At 39.3% G+C, this 23,180-nt stretch overlaps 1 protein-coding gene across 3 annotated transcripts in view; it reads left to right on the top strand.

Moving 5' to 3' along the window:
• The window catches only part of HPSE2 (heparanase 2 (inactive)), a 676,642-nt gene that overhangs the window by 520,536 nt on the left and 132,926 nt on the right, over positions 1-23,180 (top strand). For all 3 annotated transcript variants that reach the window (XR_009696126.1, XM_061162357.1, XM_061162356.1), the window contains exons 7-9: positions 1,221-1,314; positions 18,045-18,151; positions 22,648-22,762. Coding sequence is in view for 2 of the 3 variants with exons in the window: in XM_061162357.1 (XP_061018340.1) it covers positions 1,221-1,314; positions 18,045-18,151; positions 22,648-22,762 (316 nt within the window). In the remaining variant the exon portion in view is untranslated. The remainder of the gene's footprint in view (positions 1-1,220; positions 1,315-18,044; positions 18,152-22,647; positions 22,763-23,180) is intronic.

Here is a 23,180-nt window from a genome sequence, read left to right as displayed (position 1 = left end):
GACTCTTTCCAATATACCAATGATTTAAACATTAGAGTCTGTGGAAATGTGTGACGTGGTGAGGGAGGCCAAGGGGAAGGCTGAATGGGAGGCACTCAGCTACCACCCACACTGCAGCCAGAGCACCTAGTTCAAAGTGTGACTACAAGGAATTTTAACCATTCCACTACATCACGTATTAGAACGGCAATTTAATGTTACAAAGGATTTTCACATGGTTCTAAAACGTGTACTGAGAGGTTGGTGAATAACTAAGAATGACATAGTCTATCATTATTCATCAACCAAGGAGACCTAAGTAGATTGGAAAAGGCACACAGGAGTCATAAGTTTTGACTTAAATTGATTTAATTTGGAATTTTGCAAAGACGAGTATTGGGAGGTTTAAGATAAAGAAGGTTACTTAACTCTGGACTTAACTCTGTTACTTAACTCAAGTCTTCAGAGTAAGAATTCTCAGAGAGTCCACACAAAGCCGGATGGACTTGTTTTGGTTGAATGTTAACAGCATAGTGTCAGCACAACTTGATGTTTCACTTAAGCCATCTAACAGAACCAGGGACACTGCCACACTGAGGAGTGCCAAATGTTGCTGTTTTAGGATAGGGCACCTGGACTGTAATCTGTCTTTCTTATTTGTTTATTCATATCCATTCATTTATTGTAGAAGAGGAAGGAGGTTGACTACAAGGTATTTTGCCAGGGAAGTGAACTGGAGATGAAATTTTTGCAACTCACTCACTGCACCAAATCTGATTTTTTGTGGTTGGTGTTCTCTTATTTAAAGATGTGGAAACCTTTCAAAATGTTTGAGTAGTCTTGCAAACCTCTCACATACCTTTATTATTTTAAAGTTGGAGTAAGGATGGTATGGAAGGGTTGTTAAATTACTTTCCCTATGGGGGCAACAAAGTAAGCTTTTCCCCATTACCCAATTTGTGTTATGGATTCCTATCAGTTCCTATAGAGCAATAAATGCAGTTTCAGTGGACAAAGGCTGAAAAAATCACAGTATTAGCCCACAGATGGAGGTAAAAATAAAGAGGATAAGATGTTTATTTTTGTTTGAAAAGTATGTAGGATCAAAACTTTTTAGAATGTAAAAGCTCAAGTGAACCTGGGCTGTTGTTTCTCAGGCAGCAGAGACCTCTGGCTAGAGAAATATATTTGTAATCTCCTGCTTGAGATTTTACCTGATTCTTATTTTATTTTTATTCCAGTTGCTACATTGATGGCCGGGTGGTCAAGGTGATGGACTTCCTGAAAACTCGCCTGTTAGACACACTCTCTGACCAGATTAGGAAAATTCAGAAAGTGAGTAAAAATCTCTGGGGAAGAAGAGGAGAGAGTTTGGGAGTAAGGCAAGGGAAGGTCACAGGGTTCCAGCTGGATGGTAGCACTGTGGATAGCACAGTCTAGACTTGCATGGCCATGAGCTACCTCTCATAGTTGATGATTATTATTTATTGTTTTTAGATTGAGAAGGGTTTGAATGTGCCATATCCAGGTTTAAAAGCTCCTATATTTAATGACAAATACTTTGTAATAGTTTGCTTCTAAATTGTGAGTTACTTGAGGGAAGGATAGGTTTTACTTTCTTTTTGCAAGAGTTTATTTTGGATTAGTTTAAGGAGAGGATGATTACATTCATTTAGTGGAATTGTGGTCTAGGGTATTGGCAATTTTGAGCCACAGGTACAGTACTCCTAGACATCTTAGAATCAGCCAAGTAACATCTTACTTTTGTAGACATAGATTAAATTAAGCAAGCACATGTAGGTCATATATTAGCAAGAAACCTGTGGTCAGTAGTTCTCAAACTTGAGTAAAATGAAAATCACTAGAGGCTGTTTGTGAAATTTCCACTCTCACTTCTGATGTTTTGACTTAGTGTGTCTGGAATGGATCCCAGACATCTCTGCCTTTTAATAGTCATCTATCAAGTGATTCTACCCAATGCTGATCACATTTTGCAATACACTAGATTAGTTAAGTCTGAATTATGAGGGTCTTATGTCTACGATTTCCATCTGCCTCTACAAAATAGTATCTCATCTTTCTTTGGTTTCCTAGTCAGGTACTTTTCCAGGGAAAAGTGAAGGTGAAAGTCACTCAGTCATGTCTGACTCTTTGCAACCTCAAGAACTATACAGTCCATGGAATTCTCCAGGCGAAAATACTGGAGTGGGTAGCCTTTCCCTTCTCTAGGGGATCTTCCCAACCCAGAGATCGAAACCAGGTCTCCCGCATTGCAGGCAGATTCTTTACCAGCTGAGCCACAGGGAAGCCCTTTCCAGGGAATGAAGACCTATTAAACATTCAACTTCCTCTTGGGCAGATTAAATACATCTTTGCCAAAAAAACAAACATGTAGGCCCCCACTAATATGGAGTGAATGGGAGAAGTTCCCTGGTAGTCCAGTGGTTAGGAATCCATGCTTCCAGCACCAAGGGTTTGGGTTCAATCCTGGTCCAAGAACTAAGATCCTGCAAGCCATGGCATGGCCAAAATATATGTATATGGGATGAATGAACAAGTGAATGGGTAAATAAACAAATGGCTCATTATAAAATTAGTTGTGTAAGAAAATACTGTTTGGTGCAATCATAGAAAAGCACTTAATGTCATACTCAGATTATAAATAACCCTTTGAGTCTTTAAAAGCTGTGAGGCCTCAGGACTTCTGAATTTCTACATCCCAGTCTGATCCCTCTGGGGATCACCCTTATCTGTCACTGTCTCCTACTAGGCAATGCCTAGGAGAACTAAATTATTTGAAATATCTGTCAGTCTCTGCTTGTTATTCACTTAGTTTTTAATATTTAACTACTATTTACTGAGCTTTTAACAAGTAGCAGGCATAGTGCCAGCTGCTGAGGATACAAAATAGAATGAGACATGGTCTTTGCCCTTGAGGAACTGTACAGTTTCAAGGTTTAATACTTACTTTGAGCAAGCTGAAAAACATATTACCTAACGAAGTAGAATGTCAACCTGTTAAACTCTATAGAGTTTTCTAAGCACATTATGCTAATCCAGTATTAGTTATTAGTCTCTAAAAAGAGGGGAGGAAATTTCTTTCACTTATTCACTTGTTCATTCTTTCATTCAGTGGATGTTTACTGAGTGTTTACTGTGTTCCAGGTACTAGTCTAAGTTTTTGTATTACAGTAGTGTTCAACATAACAAGTCACTGTATTTTTGGTTTTTCCAGCTTTGAGTCTGGCAACCTGATCAAAGGATTATCACTGGAAGTAAAATGATTCATTGGTGTCATGGCACTGTGAGCGAAGGTTCTAATTGTGTTCATGTAATTCTTTAAGTAGAACTAGGTCAAAACCAAGACAAATGAGTTAGGAGTTAGGTTCTCCTCTTACTCCCCACTACTGATTACTCTCCACCACTGAATATTCCTTCACCATCACAGAATGTTCAGAGACTGAAATTAGAGACTAAACTTGCTTCCTGATTTGTCCAGGCAAGCCTGAAGAAACTTAAGGAAAAGGTCTCAAACTCTGGGCACAATTGAAATTCAGACCTTTAAAAACACGTCTGATGGACACAGAAAAGGAGAGTCAAGTGTGATTGCAGAAAGGAGCAGTGGAGCCTCGAAGAGAAATGGCCTATATATACAGAAGGCACCTGGCAGGAGGTAGATAGAATTAGCAGTAGGGCCTGGAACCACCTTTTGGCTCTGGCAAATACAAAATGCTCAGTGGTCCCCTCAGGCTTATGTTTCTGTTCTGGTTACGTCTTGCTGTGCAATAAATTATCCCAAAACTTAGTGACTTAAAACGATCATTTATTATGACCATGAATTCTATGGGTCAGGAATTCCCATAGGATGGCTTTTCTTTGCTCCATTAGTTTCAGCTGGAAAACATGAAGGCTAGGCTAATTCAAAGGCCAGTGACTGGAATCATCAGAAGACTCATTCACTCTGAACGTTGATGTCAGTTGTCAACTATCACCTTTGTGGGGCTGATAACCAGAATACCTCTCCGTGTAGCCTTGGACTTCCTCTCAAAGTTTTAAAGTCAGATGCCCAAGAAAGCGAGTCAGGTGGAAGCTCTATTAACTTTTCTACCTATCCTCAGAAGTCATAAGGCATTGCTTCAACCATAGTCGATTCATTAAGACTGTCACCAAGACCCTTAGGGATTTAAGAGAAGAGGAAATAAACGCTTCTTGATAAGGGAGTGACGAGGTTCTGGAAGGGCATATAAGACCAGAAACATTTTTTCAGTCACTTTGGGAAAATACTGTCTGCCAAAGTTTCATCCTCCTTGTTTTATTTAGTAGCCCATTCAATTCTCTCTCTGACTGGTTTTCTTTTTCCAAATCTCTTTTATAAAACTCTTGCCAGAAATTGCCTTAAGTGGGTATCTGCTAGGGTTGTTCTTAGATCACAGATTCATTGAGGTTTGATTCATAGGATAGACCTTCTATTGGCTACAGTAACCTGGACCCAGTTGTTAGGGCCTTGAGAAGGGGAGTCTCTCACCACAGCAGAGGATATACTAAGTACTGGCCTGATTTGGGGAGATGAAGGCTAGGAGACCAGAAAAGAGTCATCAAGATTTATCAGTTGAAAAGTTACTTTGGCTGTCCCTGAAATCCCCTGTGGGTGGAATGGGGAGTTTAGTAAATTTGATACTAGGGTACAGTCTGGGGCAGAGTGATCAAAGTTCTTTCTTGTGAGCCCCCCCAACCAGCTTGGAGATGGTCCAAGTGAACATTTTATTAGGTATATACATGGAACTCTCATCCAAAAGCTAGAAATGGAATCTCTGTTTCTTTTTTATTTCGAGAAGTTTGGAGAAATCTTATTGATCTCTCCTTAGGTCCTAGTAGTGGAAAAAGGGTAGATTTCCTACCCGAACAAATTCATGCAAGGTGGTGAGGCTGTTTGAAGAAGAGACAGGAGACAGGATTTGAAGTCTAGTGGCTTGGGTTGTATGACCCTCAGCCATTCACTTACCCTTTCTGATTTTGTTTCTTCACCTGTAAAATGAGGTTGCTAAGAACACAGTCAACCCTCTCTATCTGTATCTGTGTGTTCTGCATCTGTGGATTCAACCAAACACTGATTGAAAATATTCAAGAAAAAAATATTTTAGAAGGTTACAAAAAGCAAAACTTGAATTTGCCAGGTACTGGCAACTATTTACCTAGCATTTTCATTGTATTAGGTATTATAAGTAATCTAGAGATGATTTAAAGTACAATACATGGAAGAATGTGCATAGGTTATAATACAAACACTATACCATTTTGTATATGGGACTTAAGCAACTAGAGATTTTGATATCCACAACAGTTCCTGGAACTAGTTCTTGATAGCAACCATTGTACTATCCTCCTTCCCTCTTAGGGAGATTAGGAAGATCACATGAGACCTTGGTTTGTTCACTGCTAGTGAATAGTGGTTCTTATTGTCATAATTATTGTTGTTTCAGTTATTATGGTTGTTTTTTAATAACAATTCATTTTACCGGAGAAGCTTCATGTTACCTTTATTCTCAACTTGTTCTTTGCTTTCTTCCTCTTTTCTCTTTCTTTGAACCCTGGAGAATATGATAGGTGATATTTTTGGCACCTGAAAGACAGTGACTCAATTGCTAAAAACAGCTGTGGTTTCCAAATTTGGACTGCCACATAAGAATGTTTAGTTTTCTGAGCAGTGGGTAAATTCTGGTTATATGAAAATCTACATGATGCATTTGAAAACCAAACAGTGTTTGGACAACCCACTCGTTTGGGTGATTCACGCACTCGCTCTTTTCCATTAGAATGAAAATAATTGTCTGTACTTTTGAGAGATGAGTCAAGGGAAAGAGTTGAGAATCTCACAATGCAGCCAATAGTCCGATGGGAAAGTGAGAGATGTTTAGGATACAGTGCAGATGGTATAGTGCGGATAGCTGGGCAGACTCCAAAACAATAACATAAGAACCAAGATGAACCATTTTGGCTCAAGTCACTTGGACTCTGTGATTTGTGTCTTCATTTCCTAGAGGAATCAGAGGAGGAAATAACACTTTTTGATATTATTTTCAGCAATTCAATAAGCACAGGAAGGAGTTGGTGAAATCCCAGTCATAAGGGAAGTATTTTCAAAAATACTGTCCTTATGATTGCATTTTGAATACTAAATAAACTGAACAATTGGCTTCCCTAATATTTGAAAATTTCCTTCCCTTCTCCCTTCTTTCTTTCTTCCCTTCCTTCATTTATAAACTATTTATGACATTCTTGTGTATTCCAAACTCCTGAGGATAAAACAATGAGCAAGAAGGATATGGTGGTCATACTCACAGACTTTATGGTCTAGTGGGAAAATAATTAATGAAACAATGATAGTAAGATGCAATAACTCATATAACAGTGGAATTTAGGGTGCTACAGGAGCCCATGGTGGGTGTATCTACTGTAGTTTGTAAAGGAAGGGAATTTTCAAGTATTAGGGAAGCCAATATTTTTTGTTAATATCGTCATTATTTATGATTGTTTATATTAATAAAGAGTAATTCTTTTGAAATCTCAATAGATGCTGTAACATTATAGCACTTTTACCAATATATCTTAGTGGCAGGATCATAGAAGTAGGTAAGGCAGACAAGCATTTAATCCTTTGGAAGTAATGAACAGATTAAAAAGGAAACTTTTTTCTCAATCTCTGGTTTACCTACTAGTTATATCAAAGTATATCAAAGGGGAAGAGAGTAGAAGAATAACAGTTAATCTTAAAGGTCATAGAATAACTGGATGCACAATTAAAGGAAAATGAGGACAATGACAATGTTAACCTTCTCTAATGAAGAAAACCAAAAATGAAAACACACTAGTAGGTTAAGAACAGTAGTATTACCACTGGAAAAAGTTAGTGTTTGATTGATTGATATATTGATTGATTCATTCAATAATCTATCTATATTTGCTCAGTTCAGTTCAGTTGTTCAGTCGTGTCCAACTCTTTGCGACCCCATGGACCACAGCATGCCAGGCTTCCCTGTCCATCACCAACTCCTGGAGTTTACTCAAACTCGTGCCCATTGAGTTGGTGATGCCATCCAACCATCTCATCCTCTGTCATCCCCTTCTCCTCCCGCCTTCAATCTTTCCCAGCATCAGTGTGTTTTCAAATGAGTCAGTTCTTCATATCAGGTAGCCAAAGGACTGGAGTTTCAGCTTCAACATCAGTCCCTCCAATGAATATTCAGGACTGATTTCCTTTAGGATGGACTGGTTGGATCTCCTTGCAGTCCAAGGGACTCTCAAGAGTCTTCTCCAACACCACAGTTCAAAAGCATCAATTCCCTGGCACTCAGCTTTCTTTATAGTCCAACTCTCACATCCATACATAACTACTGGAAAAACCATAGCCTTGACTAGACGGACTTTTGCTGGCAAAGTAATGTCTCTGCTTTTTAATATGCTGTCTCGGTTGGTCATAACTTTTCTTCCAAGGAGTAAGCATCTTTTAATTTGCTCAGTCATGACCATTTCCATCTCCAGGGCATCTTCTCGACTCAGGGATCCAACCTGAGTCTCCTGCATTGCAAGCAGATTCTTTACTGTCTGAGCCACCAGGAAAGCCCATGTTGAATGCTTGTTTCAATGTGCCAGTGCCTATCGCTTAGCAGGCACTCAGTCAATATTACAGAGAGACAGTTAGGGAGGGGAAGGTGAATGAACAGAGTAAAATAGTGGTAGAAGTGTGAAAGAAGCGAAGTAAACCTTTGTCTCATCACATTCGGATGTGCTATCTCTGCCGTTCAAATCCAAAAGAATCTAATTCACTACTAATTTTGTAGCACCATATTGAATAGATAGAAACTGATTTAGGCAACCATAAGTGGACTATGAGGCTTCCCAGGTGGTGCCAGTGGTAAAGAACCTACCTGCCAACGCAGGAAATGCCAGAGACATGGATTCAATCCCTGGATCAGGAAGATTCCCTGGAGGAGGGCATGGCAACCCACTCCAGTATTCTTGCTCAGAGAATCCCACGGACAGAGGAGCCTGGTGGGCTACAGTCTATAGGGTCACAAAGAGTTGGATATGACTGAAGTGACAACACACACAGCACACAAATGGGCTATGCCTATATGTAGGCATAGTGGGAGAGTTTCCTCTGGGTATGTGTTTAAGGGTGAAAGAAAGGTCTCTTTGTAGCTCTGAGTAATATTTAGTCAGTTTGCTAATGCCAGATACTTCACTTTAGAAAAATAATTTTTGACTCTACTTTAGCGGGAGAATGCAGAATGTAAATAACCCAAGGAGAGGTAAACTACACTGATTTAAAGTCACACTAAGGCCTTAATATAAAATAGATTATCCTTTTCCAAAAGCAAGGTTATTTCCTCTGTAATAATTTTATTTTACTAAAATATTTTATTGAAATATAGTTGAATTGCCATGTTGTGTTAATTACTGCTGTATAGCAAAGTGATTCAGTTATACATATATACATTCTTTTTCATATTCTTTTCCATTATGGTTTATCACAGGATATTGAATAGTTCCTTGTGCTATACAGTAGGACCTTGTTGTTTATCCATTCTGTATATACCGGTGTGCATCTGCTAATCCCAAACTCCCAATGAATCCCTCTCCCAGCCTCCGCCCCTTGGCAGCCACCAGTCTATTCTCTTTGTCTATGTTTTTGCTTCTGGTTTACAGGTAGGTTCATCTGTGTCATGTTTTAGATTCCACTTACAAGTGATATCACATGGTATTTGTCCTTCCCAGGAGCAGGTTTGGATAGAGGGGAGGGGAAACACAGGCCAAGGGAGAACTCAAGAGACAGATGACCCTAAACACAAACTGTGCCACACTGATACCTTAGGTGACATCCAGGTGTGATTCTAAGTTTAATGGGGCTGGCAACTTATACAATGGGAACCACTTTAAGAAAAAGAAAACAAAACAAATTTGCATGTTTTAGAAATATATCTGACCATATGAACAAATTACTAGGGCCCTTCCCAGGACATTAACAGAGGCCCCGGGGAAATGGGGAGCTGAAGTTGATGAGCTTCCCAGTAAATTGGTGTCTGTGACTCCACGTGACTATGCATCTGAAAATGGGAGAATATGACCCAATGGAACTTTTGGCTCTTCTCTTTCAGATATAAGACACTGATAATAAATAACGGAATCTAGCTGGAAAGATATGTTTACCACAAAAAGCTCCAAAGTTTTGGTCAGTGTCATTCTATGAACTATATTTCCTTGATTCTGAAACACAAACAGTGATAGAATCCCAGCTAAGCTATTTAAAATCCTAAAACATGATGCTGTTAAAGTGCTATACTCAATATGCCAGCAAATTTGGAAAACTCAGCAGTGGCCATAGGACTGAAAAAGGTCAGTTTTCATTTCAATCCCAAAGAAAGGCAGTGCCAAAGAATGTTCAAACTGCTGTACAATAGCATTTATTTCACATGCTAGCAAAGTAATGCTCAAAATCCTTTAAGCTACACTTCAACAGTATCTGAACCAAGAACTGCCAGTTGTAAAACCTGGGTTTAGAAAAGGCAGAGGAACAAGAGAACAAATTGCCAACATCCATGGGCTTTCCTGGTGGCTCAGATGGTAAAGAATCTACCTGCATGCAAGAGACCCAGGTTCAATCTCTGGGTTGGGAAGATCCCCTGGAGAAAGGAATGACAACCCACTCCAGTATTCTTGTCTGGAGAATTCCATAGACAGAGGAGCCTGTCAGGCTACAGTCCATGGGGTTACAAAGAGTTGGACATGACTGAACAACTAACGCTGGATCATAGAAAAAGCAAGAGAATTAAAAAAAAAAAAAATCTGCTTCATTGATTACATGACTTTGATTACATTGATTACAAGCCTTTGACTGTGTGGAACACAACAAACTGTAGAAAATTCTTAAAGAGATGGGACTGCCAGACCACCTTACCTACCTCCTGAGAAACCTGTGTGCAGGTCAAGAAGCAACAGTTAGAACCAGACATAGAACAACAGACTGATTCAAAATTGGGAAAGGAGTATGACAAGGCTGTATATGTCCCCTGCTTATTTGGCTTCTATGCACAGTACATCATGTGAAATAGTGGGCTGGATGAGTCACAAGCTGGAATCAAGATTTCTGGGAGAAATATCAACAACCTCAGATATGCAGATGGTACCATTCTAATGGCAGAAAGCAAAGAGGAACTGAAGACCCTCTTGATGAGGGTGGAAAAGAAGAGTGAAAAAGCTGGTTTAAAACTCAGCATTCAAAAAACTAACATCATGGCAACCAGTACCATCACTTCATTGCAAATAGATGGAGAAAAGTGGAAACAGTGACAGATTTTATTTTCTTGGGCTCCAGATTCACTGCAGACAGTAACTGCAGCCATGAAATTAAAAGTCACTTGCTCCTTGGAAGAAAAGCTATGACAAACCTAGACAGCATATTAAAAGACAGAGACATCAGTTTGCCAACAAAGGTCCCTGTAGTCAAAGCTGTGGTTTTTCCAGTGGACATGTATGGATGTGAGAGTTGTACCATAAAGAAGGCTGAGTGCCAAAGAAATGATGCTTTCAAATTGTGATGCTGGAGGAGACTCTGGAGAGTCCCTTAGACTGCAAGGAGATCAAACCAGTCAATCTGAAAGGAAATCAACCCTCAATATTCATTGGAAGGACTGATGCTGAAGTTGAAGCTTCAATACTTTGGCCACCATCAGGTGGCCAGATCCAACTCATTGGAAAAAACCCTGGTGCTGGGAAAGACTGAGGACAAGAGGAGAAGGGGACGACAGAGGATGAGATGGTTGGATGGCATCACTGATTCAGTGACATGAATTTAAGCAAACTCCTGAAGGTAGTGAAGGACGGGGAAGCCTGGCGTGCTGCCATCCATGGGGTTGCAAAGAGTTGGACATGACTTAGTGACTGAACAATAACAGCAACCTTAAATTTAATAATAGCTGGAGGGAGAGTAAACAGCTGGCTAGTTCCTTTTGATGGAAGACATTCTTATTTCAAAACTATTAAAATGCATCAACAACTTACAGAACTATAGTAATTGTATTACCTTTTAGCTTACAAATGCCATCCACTGAGTGCATCAAATATTACCAATCCATTGAAGAAACGAGTAAATTTTTTGAAGGCCATACTTGCTAAGTAGAAAAACTAGAACTCCTAATTCCAAGGCCCACACTGTATCCAATACACCATTCTAAATCTCCCATGCATGTTGACCATTAATTTTGTAACCCATGTAATATTTATATTCCTGACCACTCAGGATTAGGAAACCTTTTTAAAAAGAATACTGAATGTTCTTGGTGAGAGAATATAAAATTGACCTCAGTCAGTTGATAAAATCTGAGATGGGTGTTCTAGACATGAGGGCTGAATGAGAGTTGGGTGCTACAATACTAGATGATATATATTATCACAATATTAGAGAGTGGAAGAAGACAAGGATTTTCAGGGAGTGATTTGCATTCATTCACTGGATTCCATTCATATGTTTCATGTACACAGTATTTGGCCAGTGTATAGTGAGGTCCTGTTGTTATGGAAGGCAATGAGTATATTAAGGACATATTGGGGGACTAGCCCTCAGAACAAATTGCTCCTTGAAGCAAAAATCTTCTTCATGAGGAAAAGGCAGTTTGGGGTGACTGTCTAACATTTCCACATGGAAGTGGGGAGATTACAGGGTTTGTCCTGAGCAAGGGGAAATTACCTCTGAGGCTGGTGAAACTTATGCCTTTTCAGTAGGTAGACAGTCCAGTAAGCCTGAGGGGTTGGTTAGTCATAGAAAAGGACTGGAGATGGGAAGAAGAGTAATTTATGTGCAGGTAGCTGCTGTCCAGTCTTTCCCTCCACCAAGTGCTTATTCTTGAACATAGTCATTGCTTTGGGACTGTGAAGCTTTCTTCCTCATTTTCTTGCATATGCTCATAATTTCCTTGTCTCCTCTGTGACTTTTCTTTTTGTGTATTTTCTTATTTTAATTTTATGTTTAGTTGCAATTACACTCAATTGCTTTTCTGTGGTTTGAGATAACAAGAGCAGAGAATGCAATTTGAAATCCTAAAAATGACATACAGAAACAGAAACCACAAATTAAAAATTGATCTGATACCAAAAGAAAATGGGCAAATACGGCACTCCGGAACAGGGAGATGATAAAAAGAATTATACAGAAAAAAATTAATGAAACTGACAGGAAGTACATTAGACAGAAGAAATAAATCAGAAACAATGTGATGAGATATTGGAGTCACTGAGCTCAGAATAGCTCAGCTTGTCTTACCTGAGAAGAACATATTAAATATGGAGGCAGTTTAGTGAACCAGAAGCTTCTAGGTCTCCTCAAACAACAAAATTCAATTAAAAAGTGAACAGAGTTCTGAACTGAAACTGTGAAAATTTAATGTTTGTTCTTATGGTTCTGAAATTATTAGCTATATTCTCTGATACTCAGCCTTTCCATTGGTAAAATATTACCTCTCTTACTTATTAACAAGTAAATTACTTCATTGTCTTATTATTTAACAAGTATTTAATAAGCAAAGTGACTGACAAACATTCTATGAGGCATGCAAAATGGGAAAAAATATGGCTTTCTCAAGCTGCTTATGGTGTAGGATGCCTAGGCATACAGAAAGTTACAACTCAGTATAATAAGGTCAAGGATAGAGATAGATTCAAAGAACTTTGGAGGCCAGAGGAGAGAATTAATATCCTGAAGTTTTGAGAGAAGTTTCACAAATGAGATCACATTAGAAATAATCTATGAAAAAAACAATGTCTCAGTCAACATGGGTGAGGAATGAGTAAGGGAGAAAGTGATCAGTGAAATCCTAAAAGAAGATCATCTAGTTGAAAAACGGTGAGTCGATTGTGTGGTGAACCTCAGGTCTTGGGGGGAGGGAGAGGAGAAGAGGCAGCTAAGGGGTGGATATGAAGGGTCTTAGATACAAAGTTAAATAAAGCAGTTGGCATCATAGCCCATGGATCAGTGGTTCCCATCACCATTTCACCATGTTTAACATGCTTTCATGGACAAGTGAATAAAATAGACTGAGTTGTGTGTAGTTTACTGGCTCCTTTGCTTTTTTTCCATGTTAAGGAAGCATTTCATAATTCTGGTGAATGAAAGGAATGTTATTATGATAACTTTGAACCTGCTTTCTTTTATCAGTACTTTTAAGTAAATCATTCCCCAAATCACTGCTTTCAATATTATCTGAAACAAGTCACTCATAACATGTCTGCCAACTAGTCACACAATCAGCGGCACCTGATTGAGTTCTGCCGCTGGTAATGAGGAGCCATGGAGGTTCTGAAGCTAGGGTGAAGCTGGTTAAAAGACAGCAGCAGTGTAGTGGAAAGTCTTGAGAAGGAGGTCTTCCTTGCAGGAAGACCAGGGGAGAAAGGATACGATCCAGAACTCAGAAGGGGACAGTGAGTAAGAACGGAGGGGGCAGAATGGAGTGATTTTGTCCTCATCTCACACAATAGGTAGCGTAGAGTCAAAAACACACAAGAAGGATGGGAAGAAAACCTGGAACATTATTGAGCTCTTACCTGGACGTTTTATGAATACAATAAGAAACAAAGAGACAGGAGCACCTCCAAGCAGACCCATGTCCATGGGTAAGGAAAGTTTAAGAAGTTCCCTAAAGCTATTCAGCTCCTTCTAACAAGTGACATAGGGGACACGTTCTGGTTGCTTAAAGAACTACTGCTTTTCCTGAAGTCCTAGGGAAGGTTGATTTCCAACTATATGAGATGCTGGAATTAATGGACTCCAGCTTCCTTTCGAGGGTGGGCCTCTTGCCAGGCCTGATTAGCCCAGCTGGCCTGTCCACTATTCCTGTTTTATTGCTTCCTTTCTCATTAAGGAAGGTGTTGGGTTTGGATAACCATAAACAACATGTCTGCTGCTACAAGGCTACCATCACTTGCATAGCCAGTGGCTGAAGCCAGGCTCTCAGGAGTCTTTTTTAAAGACAAATCACAGTTTTGGAGAGACAGGAAAGGGAAGCCTGGGTTTGAAAATGTGCCACAGAAATGGTTATTTTCCTATTTTTAACTGTTTTCTTTTAAAAAAAATATTCAAAGTGGTAGGGAAAATAAAACTTTTTAAAAAGTCAAAGCTATTTTTCTCTCTCACCTCTCCTCTTTCAATATAGTCACACGAAACAGAAACAGTCCTGATGTCCCCAACCCCTGAAATGAGACGGAGGGAACTAGAGGGTTTCCCTTCATACCACCCTGTCCCCAGCAGGCCAAAGGATTCTGAGCAGCCACTGGCAACCAGCTGAGCTGTTCTGTGGATGCTTCAAAGCTCCCTTGTCCACATGGACCTAAGAGCTGAAGTCTGTGGGGGATAAAAAAAATGCTGAAAGGGAGCCAACCATTCAACTCCCCTCTCCCTTCACCTCAATAATCTCGGCATTTGGGCATTTATACTTCTCCCTTCCCAGACAATGTGTTCCTTAAAATAACCTTCATTGGCACATCATTTTTCATCAGGAACTGTACCCTTGTTCTTTGCAGTCCTCCAATTTTCTCTCTTCTAGCACAGGGGGAATCATATTTACTCAGAAAACCGCAGTGTTGAACTATAGCCCTCAGTTTCTTAGAGTTTCACTTTCTAAGGGAATTTTGCAGCTGGTTCCATCTGTTTTTCCTGATTTTTTCCTCTACTCTTCTGCCCATACTAATTTCCTCTCTAGGCCCAACCAGCACCCAACCTCAGTACCTCCCCCACACATTACTATGATAACCTCTTCTTGTCTCATGGTAGACACACTATTCATTAAGCTTCTTACCGTGTCCCAAACAGTAAATGCTCAGAAAAATCCTTGCTGATTCATACCAACTACTCCAAGAACCTCTAACATTGATACTTTCTAGGAATTTCTCTGCCATATAACATTTCATATAACTGGCTTGGTTTTGCATCAAAGCACTCTCTCCTTGTGTTTTTTTGGCTCATGTATTAATAGCTTCTCTAGAAAATGACAAGAATTGCTCCTGTGCTGAGTGGATAAACAAACTACTCTGAATGCTAATTACATTAATGTGAGCTATCCATGTAGATTTTAAATTCTAAATAGACCTTTCCTTGCTACTTAGCACACATATGGTCTATTACCTACCACCACTGCTGCTAAGTCGCTTCAGTCGTGTCTCACTCTGTGCGAGCCCAGAGACGGCAGCCCACCAGGTTCCCCTGTCCCTGGGATTCTCCAGGCAAGAACACTAGAGTGGGTTACCATTTCCTTCTCCAATGCATGAAAGTGAAAAGTGAAAGTGAAGTCGCTCAGTCGTGTCCAACTCTTAGCGACCCCATGGACCTCAGCCTACCAAGCTCTTCCATCCATGGGATTTTCCAGGCAAGAGTACTGGAGTGGGGTGCCATTGCCTTCTCCAACCTACCTACCTACCACCACAAACGTGTCCGTATCCAAATAAAAGCAACCAATTCTAATGTTAGATCGCCAATCACAATCTCATGTACTTTGGACAAAGAGAATGATCTAAGTAACATTTGCTTTACTTTAAGAGCTTATCATTTGCCAGACACCTTTCTAAGTGCTTTACAAATATTAGGTCACTTAAATATAAAAAAATGCACATTTACTATTCTAATTTTACAGCTAAGAAAATTAAGGCACACCAAGGTCAACAGTGCATCAATGATGAAACCAGGATTCAAACCCAGACAATGTGTGTGCAGACTACTAACTGCTAATCAATTCTACCTCACTAATTATAAGAAGTTTTAGATTGTCTCCTTCCAAATCTTCCTGCAAGTAAGAAGAGAATTCAAATGAACTTTATTTACACAGTGTCTGTGTCCTTGATGAGTCCTGTGTACACAGCAATTTATAAATCCATCCATTTTCTGGAATCAAGTCCTCATTTAATGGAGCTTAACTAAAGTCCTTATATAAAGGTGCTAGAGGAATTTCCTGACCTTCATCTAAAACATCAAGCCTCCTCTTCTTCCAAGGCACTATCTGTCAGATTAATAGATTTTATTTTCCTCCTAGAACTTCCTATTTCTAAATTTATGTTTGTGTGTTTATTGTCAGTCTCTTCCCCTTGACTAAAATATGAGCTGACGAGAGCAGAGACTTGTGTTTCATTCACTGTTTGCCCCTAGAATTCTGCTTGGCATATAGCAGGTGCTCAATAAATATTTACTGAAAGAACGAATAAATCCATTTGATAATGCCTTCATGTTTTTGCATAGACAGCCTTAGCCCTTCTTTGGTAGTGATGGTGGTCTAGTTGCTAAGTTGTGTCCAACTCTTGCAGCCCTATGGACTGCAGCCTGCGAGGCTTCTCTGTCCATGGGATTTCTCAGTCAAGAATACTGGAGTGAGTTGTCATTTCCTTCTTCAGGGAATCTTCCCAACCATAAAGCCTGGGTCTCTTACATTTTAAGCAGGTTCTTTACTGCAGGCAGTCTCCTGCAGTGCAGGCAGATTGTTTACCAACCAAACCACCAGGGAAGCCCAGTATAATTTTAAATATTCCCCTTAACTAATTTCACCTACTCCTGTGGTCTTTTTCTACCATTCCCAATATATACCTCTAGCCAAGATCTTTATTTTTGAGATGACCAAATCTGGCTTTTTTGTCTCCTGTATTTGTTGTTTATGTTATTTTAATTTCCATAATCAAATTTACTCTTGACCTTTGGGGAATAGGAGCCAAGGGGGCCCGCACAAGCATTACAAAATACTGATACATTTTGACATTTTGTATTTAGAAAGGACTTAGATTTCATCTCCTCCAAATATGTTACGTTATATGCTGATGAAGAAATTGAAGTCCAAGATAATGATTCTCCAAGCGTCTCATGGCTGCTATGTGGTAGAACCCCAGATTTTCAGGATTTATTCCCCTTTCCACATCAGTTATCTACCTATTAGGGTCTACCTCTCCTATTGTTAATAATACATATTACACACTCAGCTCTACTGAGATACAATTCACATATCATGAGACATGCCCTTTAAAAGTTTGAAATTCAGTGGTTTTTAGTATATTCACAAATTGTGAAACTGTCACTATTTAATTTTAGAACATGTTCATTATCCTCCAGAGAAACCCCATACCTATTTGTAGTCACTCCCCATCTTACCCCCTCATTCTCTTTCCCTTTTTCCAACCCTAGAAATCCATTAATCTACTTTCTGTCTCTATGGATTTGACTGTTCTGGACATTTCAAATAAATGAATATAATATGTGGCCTTTTGTGTCTGGTTTCTTTCACTTAGCTTAATGATTTCAAGGTTCATCATCTTATACTATTTACCTTTTTGTTTTATTTTGTTTAACAAAACCACTTTTCTCTAACTGCCTTAATCATCTCTATATCTGTCTTTGAACAAAAATTAAACTTTGAATATCCTAGAAGCCAAAGGCAAAAAAGAAAAACAGAAATATATTACTAAGTTTCAGTTAATCTTAAAGGAAACACAAAAGTTTATCAAAAGCATGAATGTTTTAAGGGGAATCATTACTGTAGACCTTTACTTTCACCATATGACTCTGTTTTCTAATCATTTAGGGTATTTTTCTTGCTTTCTTATTTATAGTGTTTCCAGCTTTCCTTGGGTTGGGCACTCTAAGCAGTGTCAAGAAGAGGGAGAGGACCACCTTTTTCTAGGTGCAAGGAGAAATTCTTCTTTAATCTTTAGCAGCATTCCAGTTTGACCTCCACTATTAATTTTCAGTGAAGAGTGTTGCAGTCAACCTATGTCCTAGAATATGCACTTGTTCTCCTGTCACAATGTCACTTTGGTTCACTCAGGAGAAAAAAATGATCACTTCTTTGAATGGACATGTATCAATATTAATATGTGTATGTGTGTGTGTACCAGCTGTATGGGCTATATCAACATGAAAACAGCACAGATCATGACCACCTGGGAACAGAGGATCAGAGGAACTTTAGGAGAATGTATGGTCCTTCTCATTTAGGAACAGTTTTTAAAAATCTCATTATCTCCTTCTGCTTTTGTTGTGTGAACAGGTGGTTAACACATACACCCCAGGAAAGAAGATTTGGCTTGAAGGTGTGGTGACCACCTCAGCTGGAGGCACAAACAATCTATCAGATTCCTATGCTGCAGGATTCTTGTGAGTAGAACTTGCAATTTCACTCCCAAGGGCACTGAGGAAAGGACAGTGAAATTGCTTATTATTCTGCCCTTTGGCTGGGGTGGTGGTTCGTTTCCTACTGAAAATTCTTCATCCGTTTCTTTGTAAATGTGTTTAAACACTCAACAAACAGTGATTAGGGACTTGTCTAAATAATAAGATCTCAGGTACAGGCATTAGAGCAAGAATAATTAGGGTAGTTATTAGTAATAAGATTAGTAATAAGTAGATAGTAATAAGAGTTTTATTTTATGTCTACAGTGCAAAATGCGGTACAGACAGCATATATTTTTTTCTTATAATTTTCAATAGAGTTCTGGGAGATAGGTAAGAATAAGAGGGAGGTTTTGCCCTTTAGAAACTTAGACAACTGGAAGAATAGAGATGGAGGATAAGAAAAGCTATTGGAGATAAGTTTCATCATCATAATTTTAACTGCATAGTGCTTACCATGTACCAAGGGCATACTTAATAGTGCTTTGTGCATATTTAATGATTTAACAACAAGTGTAGTAGATGCCCTTATTTTATAAGAACACACTAAGATAGATGCAATTATTAATTAATGGCAGAGGCTGGACTCAAGTTATAGCAGTCTGCTCCAGAGGCCTACCTTTTTGCCACTAAATTATACCACCTTTATTCCTTCCTTACATGGTCTGTCCACACAAGGGATAGACATGCAGAGGAATCAAGAATTTCTGACTGGGAGTATCAGGAAGGACTTTGTGGAAGAAGAGGCAATTTAGTGGAACATAGAGAAATTTCTCTAATTTCTATAGGTGAAGGTTGTTGCTGAGGGTAGTGGGGAGCACTCTAAGCTGAAGGAACATTATGAGCAGAAATGATTAGTGTGAGAAAGCCTCAGTATCTGAAGGGGTTAGTGAAGGTATGATTGTGCTAAGCCGCTTCATTTGTGTCTGGCTCTTTGTGACCTTATGGACCTTAGCCCACCAGGCTTCTCTGTTCGTGGGATTCTCCAGGCAAGAATACTGGTGTGGGTTGCTGTGCCCTTCTTTAGGGGATCTTCCCCACCAGGGATTGAACCCACATCTCTTATGTCTCCTGCATTGGCAGGTGGTTCTTTACCACTAGTGCCACCTGGAAACCCAAGGAACATTGTGAGGGGAAATGATTAGCGTGAGAAAGCCTCAGTATCTGCAGGGGTATGATCATGTTAAGTCATTTCAGTTGTTCTGACTCTTTGTGACCCCATGGACTGTAGCCCACCAGGCTCCTCTGTCCATGGGATTCTCCAGGCAAGACTACTGGAGTGGATTGCCATGCCCTCCTCCAGGAGAGCTTCCTGATTCAGGGATTGAACTCGAGTCTCTAATGTCTCCTGCACTGGCAGGCAGGTTCTTCACCACTAACACCACTTGGGAAGCCTAGGTATGATTAGGGACAGAGTTTTACCACAAAATCATAGAAGACCTTGAAAACCAGGGATGCAGTATGAGGCCTTATTCTATACTCAGTGGCAAGCCATTGACTATTACAGAGGAGGAGTGAGGTCCTACAGAGATCTGACCTGTATTGAAAACACCGGGTTTGATAGTTTGCACCAGTTTGGAGAAGCAAGAGATAGGAAATTGAATTTGAAGGCTACTGCAGTCATCTGGAGAGCAACTTAAGCCAGAAGCACTTAAGCCAAGGACCTCTGGCTGGCCTGCCATTGTCATGTGACAGGGACAAACCACTCAAGACTGCAGACTGACCAAGTGACCTGTTTCTGGTCCAATCTAGTCTGTGGTCCTGGTTTTTCATCTGAACAAGGTTCTCCTAAGAACTGCAGCTCTGCCCTCAACTACACATTTCACTACTAACAGCCACTTCTAATTATATAGCTATAGTTCCTCTCCATTAAGGCAGCTTCTTTATTACATTTGTGAAGGGCAAATCAGGCTGGTCAAGCAGATGTCTTTTAAGATGGAATCCTGGCAGATGCAGATGAAGATAATGAGTCAGTGTCTACATGATATGCCTGGGGTCTTCCAGCCCTGTGTCCTCACATGGAGCGGCACGAAGAGGTTGTTCAGTGTTGCTGAGGGTCTTCTTTCAAAAATACTCTCCTCAGCAGGTTTCACTGTGACAGTTAGATTGGCTGCTGGAGGCCCCTTGAATCAGAATATAGCCTTTGCTTAGCCATCTCAGAAGAACTCAGCTGCAGGGCCTAGCAAGTAGTCCGTTTGTACTGAGTGTTTTCATGAACATTCTTCCCTTTAGAGAGTGATGTGAAATGAGAAATAACACAGACCATCATGGAGAGAGCTAGAGAGAGACCTGCCTTTTCACTAGCATCAGCTAAATATCCATAGATCTCCACAGTCACTTTTGTGAACACAGATTAACATCGTTGTTTAGATTTTGGTGTAGTTCAGATGTTCCATGCTTGGTTGACAGATCAAATGAAAACCAGCTCATTCTGCTCCTGGTCTTTTCTCTTACCTTTTTATCATCCACTGGTTGTAAGCTCTACTGGCAGTACCCAGAAACATGCCCCTTGAGTCCAATTTTCCAAGGGGCATAAATTGCTTCCTGGAGAAAAAAAATGTACAGCATTCTAGGAAGCTCCAGAAGGCTAGCAAGGAGTTGGAAAGAAGGCATTTTACAACCCTTTTTCAATATATGGCATAACTATAAGCTTACCAGGACACATTCACATGCATGCATAAATCAGAATTCTCTGCTGCCAATATGCAAGGGTGGTTTTCCCGGTCAGGACTTTGAGATTCTTTGATGCCCTACCCTTGGCATACTGCTGTGTCTGCAGCACCTAGTCATGTCTGTCATGTAATAGATATTCAATAGTGTTTTGTGGATAGAAATTAATAGCCACAGAAGCGTCCTTGGTGAGATGTGCCAATTATCTTGCCACTTTTCGCTAATTAAGCATAAAAGAGCGACATGGAGCACCATTTATTTCCCCTTCTCAGGAGACTTATTATTACAGAGGAAGATGAAAACAATTCCGTAACTAACCATTCTATTCTGAAAAGCTATGGAAAAGCAGGGGCTCTGGCCACAGTCATTTGTTAAGGCCCTAGTCCTGGGATGTGCATATAGGATGTGGGTTTAAAGAGGAGAATGAATATTCTTCTCTCTCTCTTTAGAGTTCCTTCAAAAACTACCCATATACTCTCAGAAGAAAATCCAAAAAACTCAGATTTACTAATTAGTACCTTTTTTTATTTGTTGTACCTTTGTTATTTATTATTTATTTATTATTAGTAGTACCTTTATTTATTTGTTGACTATATATTCTTTATATTTCACTGTGCTAGGCTCTGTAGAGGTCACAAGTAGGAATTTGATAGCATTCTTGTAAATGTGTAGGTACAGTTATTTACATACCCAGTCCTTTCAAATGACTTACGTGGTCTTACAGGCATTTTTTTTTTAATCTATTCTTAATGCTAAGAACAAGATCTAGAATTTACAGTTGATGAATTCATATTGTTGGATGAATAATAAATGAATGAACAAATGGGATCTTATCACATGTACAAATACAAGTATTGATATCCAGATGCCATTAGAGATAGGGATTCACATACATGTGATTATGTGTTTACTTATTGTTTTGTCTCTTCATTCATTCAGTAAGCCTGGGGATAGAAGGGTGAGAAAGACAAACTTGTTTGTACATAGAAATACTTGTTATTTGTTAGAACCTACTGTATTTGTGCTCTTTCAGTGGAGAGAACACTGACTTAGGAGGTGTCAGCCCAGAATTCATGTTACAGTTCTACCACAGGTCAGCTAAAACTGTGTCTCAGAAGCTAAAGCAAAGCTAAACCTGTTCTCCTAATTTTACAGTGTTGCCAAATGAACAAAAATAAGAAAGACAAGTAGCTTAGCCATGTGATATTCCAAAAGCATTTTCATTCCCTGGGTTACAATGTCCCAATCTGAACAACAGCAACAAAATGTTTCTACTATATTTTTGTCAGATTTCCTTTTGGATTTATAACTTTTGTCTTTGCATTTTACTGTGTTTGTATGTGTGTTATATGTGATTCATTATCAGTAGGTATTTGTTAGTTTTATCAGAATAAAATATAATTGTCAATGTGGAAAAGATTCAAAAATATTTTAATATTTGTTCATAATGTAAAAATTAGCAGTGGTCTTTAGTGTTAGTAAGGTTACTGGTTTGGAGCTCCATATTATTTCAGATTTGGGGAATCATAACTATGCATGATTTGTCCCTAGTATGTAAATGGTGATTCTCAAAATCCTAGAATCTAATTTTATCCAGATCGGTTTCAACTTAGACTGTTGAGCACCTATAGTGTTCCAGAAACTGTGATGGTTGTTTGGGGTACAAAGCTAAAATGTGTCTATTCTTGATGCACTCATATCGTCTGGGGAAAGACAGAGAACTAAGTAATTATCATTAAGTGGGCCAGCAAAAGGTGTGAATAAGAGTTTTTAAATGTATTGATATGGTATTTTTTCCCCTTGCTTTTCAGATGGTTGAACACTTTAGGAATGCTGGCCAATCAGGGCATTGATGTTGTGATTCGGCACTCATTTTTTGACCATGGATACAATCACCTTGTGGACCAGAATTTTAACCCATTACCAGTAAGTATAAGACAAAGATTCCCAACTCCTTTTCCATGTCCTTCAGTTCTTTTGATCGTGCTCTGATCCCCACTGGGAGAATTTTTCTCCTTCTGTTACTCATTAGTTTCACAAATTGGATAGAAGTATTTTTGACCCATTTTACAGACTTTTAGCTTTACCTCCCAGACATACCCCAATATACACACACATGTGTGTACATATGGGTTTATGCATATACACATTTATGCATTTATATATATTTATATATTTACCACTATTATTTTAACAAACCTTGTGCAGTTGAGATTCCAAATCTACTTGTGGCCTGTTTGAACTCTGCTTGAGAGTGAATTTTTCCAGATTGTTTTCTTTTAATGCTAATAGGAGACATTAGTTAACGTCAGATGCAACATGTTGAAAGCAGATGGGAGAGTGT

The sequence above is a fragment of the Dama dama genome, chromosome 15 (genome assembly GCF_033118175.1).
Source record: "Dama dama isolate Ldn47 chromosome 15, ASM3311817v1, whole genome shotgun sequence".
NCBI lineage: Eukaryota > Metazoa > Chordata > Mammalia > Artiodactyla > Cervidae > Dama > Dama dama.
The sequence above is the reverse complement of the archived record's forward strand: the minus strand, read 5'-3'. Positions and strand labels throughout refer to the sequence as shown.